The sequence below is a fragment of the Garra rufa genome, chromosome 19, assembly GCF_049309525.1.
Source record: "Garra rufa chromosome 19, GarRuf1.0, whole genome shotgun sequence".
In the NCBI taxonomy this organism is placed as follows: Eukaryota; Metazoa; Chordata; class Actinopteri; order Cypriniformes; family Cyprinidae; genus Garra; species Garra rufa.
The window spans coordinates 17,417,007-17,424,516 of NC_133379.1; the positions used below are offsets into that span (position 1 = coordinate 17,417,007).

The 7,510-nt window shown below is 32.9% G+C and overlaps 1 protein-coding gene across 1 annotated transcript; it reads left to right on the top strand.

Moving 5' to 3' along the window:
- The first annotated feature begins 2,048 nt into the window (after positions 1-2,048).
- On the top strand, positions 2,049-3,496 carry LOC141293169 (liver-expressed antimicrobial peptide 2). The gene is made up of 3 exons (XM_073825228.1): positions 2,049-2,202; positions 2,914-3,077; positions 3,165-3,496. Exons 1-3 carry the CDS (start codon positions 2,131-2,133, stop codon positions 3,202-3,204), a joined length of 276 nt encoding a protein of 91 aa, XP_073681329.1. The 5' UTR covers positions 2,049-2,130; the 3' UTR covers positions 3,205-3,496.
- Positions 3,497-7,510: the final 4,014 nt, after the last annotated feature.

Genomic DNA, 7,510 nt, shown 5'->3' on the forward strand with positions numbered 1-7,510 from the left:
TCTGGTAAATTATTCTGCCTGTGCAATGTTTTATATTCATACATTCCTTACATAAATTTTAATCATACTTGAAATTACTGATGCAACGGCATGCAAGATTCCTAGTATGAACAGGCCATATGTTATCTGGGTGAACTTGATGACCTATTGATTTAGAGAGATGAGAACATACTTTTTCATTTTAAAGTTATTTTAAAATTCTGAAAAAGAGATCAACATCTGTATTACCTGTTGACAAATAAGTTCCCCTGCAAAATCTCAGTATTAACTATTAAAATGATTATTTTAACTTTGGAATATTAAAATTATATCAGTTAATGAAATATATGGGGTTATTTTTACAGTAAATTTAAGGTAAATCCATAAACTTAAAACATTTTTATCATATTTTTAATATGCCATTTTTACAGTTAATTTATGATTTTTACGGATTTTAGAGGTTTAAGTAGTACGTTATTATTTTTTAACATTGTTCTGCATGTAATGTTTTCATTTTTATACTACAGTACCACCCACATTATGTATACTGTAAACTGTAATTTGTTACTCAGCTTTCATAATTTTTAAATTATTAATATTTACACTACCAGTCAAAGGTTTTTGAACAGTGAGATGTTTAATGTTTTTAAAGAAGTCTCTTCTGCTCACGAAGCCTGAATTTATTTGATCCAAAGTACAGTAAAAACAGCTAAATTTTGTAATATTTTTACTATTTAAAATAACAGGTTTGTATTTGAGTATATTTTAAAATGTAATTTATTCCTGTGATTTCGAAGCTAATTTTTTAGCATCATTACAACATTAGACAACATGATCCTTCAGAAATCATTCTAATACTCTGATTTGCTGCTCAAAAAAATTAATAATTATTATTATGATAAAAACAGCTGAGTATATAGTATACTAACAGGTTTTTTGTTAAATAGAACAAGAGAAGATAAGAAGAATAGCATTAACAGTATCTGAAATAGAAACCTTTTGTAACATTAAAAAAATGTATTTAGAATCACTTTTTAACCCTTTAACTATTATTCCCATTTTTGAACAAAGACACACTTTCATAAACAAAAAAAATGCACACTTTCATAAACAAAAACATTTTTAATGTGATTTTGATGTATAATATCCATGGTAATGCAATGTCTGATTTTAAAATGGCTTTCAAAGGATGAATTTTGAGATTTTTAGTTTTCAACTGATAACTAAAGCGCAAAAAAGTACTTTTGTGACAAAGGTCAGAACTCCTGTTATGAGGTGCACTCTTGACATAAATTAATTACTTTTCCTACATAATTTGTAACACAAAATATGTTAAAACATATATTTAGGAGTCTTAGACCATTCCAACGATATATAATTTGTCATGATTAGATTAGGATTTATTAGTAATATGGTGAAGTAAACTTAGGCCACCCACTGAGGGGACAGGTGGCAGTTAAGGGGTTAAAGCATCCTTGCTAGAAAAAAAAAAAAAAAAAAAAAAACTTTTTGTTTCAGATAAATGCTGATCTTTGGATCTTTTTTACTTAACTGTTTTAAATATTGGTAATAATAATAATAATAATAAAAACTTTCTTGAACAGCAAATCAGCATATTTGAATGATTTCTGAAGGATCATGTGACATTTTAAAATATATTTAAACAGAAAACAGTTATTTTAAATTGTAAAAATATTACTGTTTTTGCTGTATTTTGGATAAAAGAAATGCAGAGATTTCCTCAAAAACATTACAAAAACTGGCAGTGTATCTCTTTTTTAAATCAATTTATTAATTTATTTATCCAAAGGAGTCTATTCCCGATATAAAAATAGGCTACTGTAAATTTCGAAGAAATTTAGGGCAGCACTTCTGAGACACTGTAATTTTCTACTCCCATCGATCCTAGAAACTAGACGACTACACATTAATGCCAGTCTAAGCTTACATAAACTCTCAAATATTTACTAAACACGTGATTTTATCTTGGCCATGACCTTGAGCAGAGTAAAAGAGCAGAAGAGAATGATAGACAGCGAGGGTGGGGAGGTAAGATCAATGCTGGAGGGTTATAAATACACATGGTCACTGCAAAGTAATCTTTGGGACACACCAACACACCGGAGTTTTGTGGGAAATAACATCACCAAAATGCATCTGCAACACATTAACCTGGCAAAATTTGGATTTTGCACATTGTTCTTAGTAGTGCTGATATACCAGGTGAGTTTACATCTCTTTCCAACTTTTTAAACAGGTATCATAATTACTAGGTCACACGTTACAGGTCTCATTTGTTAACATTAAGAGTTTAGAGATGTCAGCTTATGCTAATTTGAACACATTTCTTAATATCAAAAGTTGTTAACAATACAAATAAGTTAATGTTACTTAACACACTGTGAAGTAAAGATTAATGATTTTTTTGAGCTAACATTAACAAGGATTGATAAATGATGTCCAAGTATACCACTCATTGTTCATGCTTGCTAATATATGTGACCATGGACCACAAAACCAGACATAAGGGTCCATTTTATGAAACTGAGATTTATACATAATCTGAAAGCTAATTTGTTAGGATACAACTATTTGAAAATCTGTAATCAGAGGGTGCAAAACCCTTGAGAAAATCGCCTTTAAAAGTTGTCCAAATGAAGTTCTTGCATGCATATTACAAATCAAAAATTAAGTTTTGATATATTTACGGTAGGAAATGTACAAAATATTGTCATGGAACATGATCTTTGCTTAATATCCTAATGATTTTATAAATGATACAAGAAAAATTTGTATGCAAATTTACCCATGCTACTTAAAACTGGTTTTGTGGTCCAAGGGTCACATATTAAGTAGTGTTAACAAATGATACGTAGAAAATACATATGTTAACAACATGCATGTGTTCCCTACTGACTGAGAAATGTGTGTTAGGTATCTACTGTGCCAGTAGTGACTCCTGAGGTGCAACCAGACCTTCAGTCATCACATATACTTCACCGCAAAATACGAATGTCCCCTTTGTGGCGAATTATGGGCTTTAAACCACATGGAGCCTATTGCCATGACAACATAGAGTGTACTACAGGTTTATGCAGGTAAGTCACCTCTGCCATTATTTCCTTTGATTTAAAGTCCTAAACCTGCCCTGAAATCTCAAAACTGATTATATTTTCTATCCCCAGGAACGGTCATTGTTCGTTTAATGAGCCTGTTCATTCTTAGCGGAGTGGAAGCCTTTTGTGAAAATCTTTCATTCATTAGTCAACCCATTATATATATTTTATGGCCGTAGGCTGTGTTTCAAGCACTTTAATTTCTGAACTGTAAATAGCGCAGTACATGTACTGTGCAGAGAGCATGTGGAGATAACTGACTTGAAAAGTTACATTGGTTTCACTGTGTGTTTTATGTTCAAGCCATTTAAAAACATGAATTATTGGTCAGTAAATGAGTATTGGCATTGTAAATATACTTATAGAACTGTATTAATCTGTACGAGTTTCATAATGCATTATTAACAATCACAGTGCCACAAAAGTCCATTTGTTACTGTTTGCTGGAAGTATTGAGGCTGCCATTTTAATTTTAAGATCTGTTTATGTATACAATGATTATATTCATGTGATATTTGATATTTGATATAAAGTACTGTATAAACTGTGAGGGCATAAGGCCTCAGGTGTGTCAGTTAAAATCTATACTAGGCACAGGGCCAGTGAGAGAACGTGCATGGCTGCACATATCTTTCTCAGGATGTTCTGAGAAACCCAGTATGGCAAAGGGCCCTGAAGTCCCTCAGTTTCCACATGTTAGTGAGAGGAGTATTTGCACAAGAATGTACTGTAACAGACTGATGTCATTGTACTGTGAACGACCTCCGCATGTACCCAGATTGCATGTTCCTTTCCTGACAGGAGAGCAAAGTTTAAGTTGGTCAAATAAATCACTGAAAAGACCTGCATTTCTGTAGCAGTGTGATTCTTTGGTTATGTATTATTTTGTATTTTGTATGCAATTAAGATATGTTCATACTTAAATAAAATTTTGGATGCAATAACCCTTTATTTTTATTATAAAATGTTGTGTTTATAATACATGTTACATTAGGTGCCAGTGTCTGTGTGTTTGTTTGAGAGAATCATTGAATCATCATTTAATTCGTTCAAACAAACTGATTCAAACACAGTGTTTTATAAACTGAGAACTTTGGCTTTTTTTTTTCTTCAGCAAAGTCGAAGTAGCAGACTTACTCACTGTTAACTTGTTTCAGGGGCGCCGCTCGCAATTTTGGGCCCTATGACAAAATATGAGGTTGGGCCCCCCCTACCACACAAAAGCAGATCTCTGGGGGCCCCTAAAAGGCGTGGGCCCTTAGAATTGTCCTAACTTACCCCCCCCCCCCCTTAGCGGTGCCCCTGACTTGTTTATTAAAGTATTGCATAAATATCAGACTGTTAGTGTGAATGTCAGCATATCTAATTAGGCCAATTCATTTTGTAACCAACAGAACGTCATCAAATCACTGGGACAGGTGCAGATGTGTCTTTTTCCACACATTTTGTATGTATGCGAATTGTATTATATTCAAGGTACACATTTCTAGAAATAGTTGCAGTTCATTCTCATATTGTATGTTCAGTTTTGGAATATTTGTCCTCTTCCCAAATTTGTCAATACATTGTAATATAATTTAATAAGAAGGGTTATATTGACCTATTAAGATTTTGCTTACATCTTTCTTGTAAATGTATTTTTTTCTATTTTATTAAAAAGTTTTCAGAGGCGTAATTCCAAGTGTGATTTATGAGCTTTGGTGATATTTTGAATCCAATTCTTCTTTGTAAAAAAGCAAAAAGTTGATCATACTGATTTCAAACTTTAGTTTGAATATACTGTACATTGAACCAAACACTATCATAAAATCGCAGTTGTTCATTCAGTATACTTTATTTTTGACAAAACATCCTATGTTTCGGTTGTGACAGCACATTTTTCAAATTACAGAATTTTAACCAACATCCCTGGTGAAAAAAAGCCTAGGCTGGTTGACAGGTTTTATGGTCAGAGGGGTTTAGAGGGGTTTTGGCTACTTTCCCAACCTGGCCAGAATGTTCAGGCTGGTCTTAGGTAGTCAGGCTGGGAAACCACCAGCTAAAACCAGCATGACCAGCCTGGCCAGGCTGAGAGACCAGCTTAAACCAGCTACTTCCAGCCTAAACCAGCTAAGACCAGCCAACCAGCCTAGGCCGGGTTCAGCTGTTTTTTCAGCAGGGATACCAAAACACTATTAAAATATACTAAAATACTAAGAAATTTGCATAACTGTACTATAATTTAGTTTATTTCCTCGAAATAAAGGATTATGTGTTTCCTTTTGTCACTACCGAAACAATTATAAAATGTTTCAGTCGTGACTGTTACGATATTGACAAATTTATGAAATAACACCCAAAAAAACAAAGATGTCTACCGAAATATCATTAAATGTTTTGGTCATGACTGTTTCTGTAGTTAAATTTTAGATACAGTTGAACATAGCTAAGATGCTAATCAGCACATGGTTAGCTAGCACAGTTCTAAACACTTGTACACATACACAAACTAAGTGTTATGAAATAACTCCCAAAAAATGTGCTTAATTATAAAAAAAATGGTGTTTGGTAGTGACATTCTTTAACATTACGCATACATTTTTCACACTTTTTAACACATTTACCTCATAATTATCAGGGCTGCCAACTTTTGACTTCAGCTTGGAGTGAGAATTCCCACAGCCGTCCCTGTAGGGGGGTCCGGGGGCATGCTCCCCCGTAAGAAAATTTTGTATATTTTACAGTTAAATTCATCTATCCGGTGCACTTTGAGAGTTCACAATTAAGAGCTCCAATACAGTTTCAGTGTGCAAACTAAACAAAGAAAAAAGCTGGTCAATTGACTTGATCTTGAGGTTGAAAGGGGACTCAATCCTCTTTTTAGTGTGATATGGTGTCTCAGTCTAAATTACTCTCACACTAGTATATTTAGAAACCAAACAATATATTTTTTTGGTGATTTGAGAAAATTTACCAGCCATAAATATTTTTCCTGGCCATGAAACTGTTTTTGCAGAGGCTGCTACTACAACAACTAAACTAATAAGAAAAAAAAAATATATATAATAATACATTGAAAATTAGAACTAAACACTGCATTTTAATCTTGATACAAGCAAAGATGCTACACACATTCGCATGAGCAGTGTGTGATACTGTTTTTATCATAAAATGATGTAAAGTAACTGTTGCAGTGCTGCAAAACTGTTAACTTTTTACCACAACAAAGCAATTTACAATGAAAGAATTGCAAGATTTAGTCATTATACTTGTATAAATAATTACAACAGCAAATAAGTATATATATATATATATATATATATTCTTTTTTTTTTTTTTTTTTTTTTTTTGACACGAAAAATTCAAATATTTTGCTGTTGATATATTAGTCTGCTGTTCTGAGAAATTAAATTTTTCTCATTTTCGAAAAAGAATCCTTCATTCATGAGATTTATCACTCTCGAATTTTTAGAAAATTCTGAACGGATTATAATTAGCCTTGGAGTGCGCAATAGCCCTTCCTTGATAATCACTAAAACGTGTCGCTTCAGTTAATCGCAAAAGTCCTTTTATTATCAATGAACCGCTTATTTATTTACAGTGAGAGGACTGGCAAGTGCAATCTGGCGTTTAGTGGTGAGTGAATTCAGAACGCAATGGCCAATCACAGGCGTTCTAGATCAACATTATATGTCTGTGATTGGCTACATTGCTCGGCGCTACAAAAACACGTTGTCTTCTGGCGATTTCCAGAGCACAAACACAAATACGCACTGGAGTTTTTGCCAAATCTGTTTAGCCAATATCTTATTAATCCAGTTTTAACTGAGGGTGCTTTTGACTGCGTGAGAAAATGGATGTGTGGCGTGAGAGCGTGTGAAAAGTGTCAATTGCGTGAGTCTCACGCTGAATGCGTGAGAGTTGGCAGCCCTGTAATTATGGTGCCTATCTACTCAACATGTATAGCTATGAGAGTGGGAGACACAGGAATATTTCCTGATGTAAAATTTAGGAGTGTGGTTAAAATCAGTCTCAGCCAATGGACTAAAACATGCACTATTTCGGTAGTGACATGAAACATTTTTAAAAACAACAATGGAATAAATGCAAAAAAAAAAAAAAAAATTTAATATCAATTTCATAAATTGAAATCTAGGGGTGAGGGTTCCGGACAGCCACCTCCCAATTGCTATAGCTACACACTAAATGATGATTTTATATATATTAAATGTACTGATACTGTAAATATTATTGTGGGTTTCAAAAGATAAAACAAATATCTTAGTAAACAACTAAGATTTGAATAGTTAAAAATTCGCTTTTTGCTTGTGGGACAGCAGTTTGCACCAATTCTGTATAATGGCCTATATATGTTATGTTATTTTAAAAATATATTCTATTTAATTAATATTATTGATTTTATTTTGTTAAAGGAT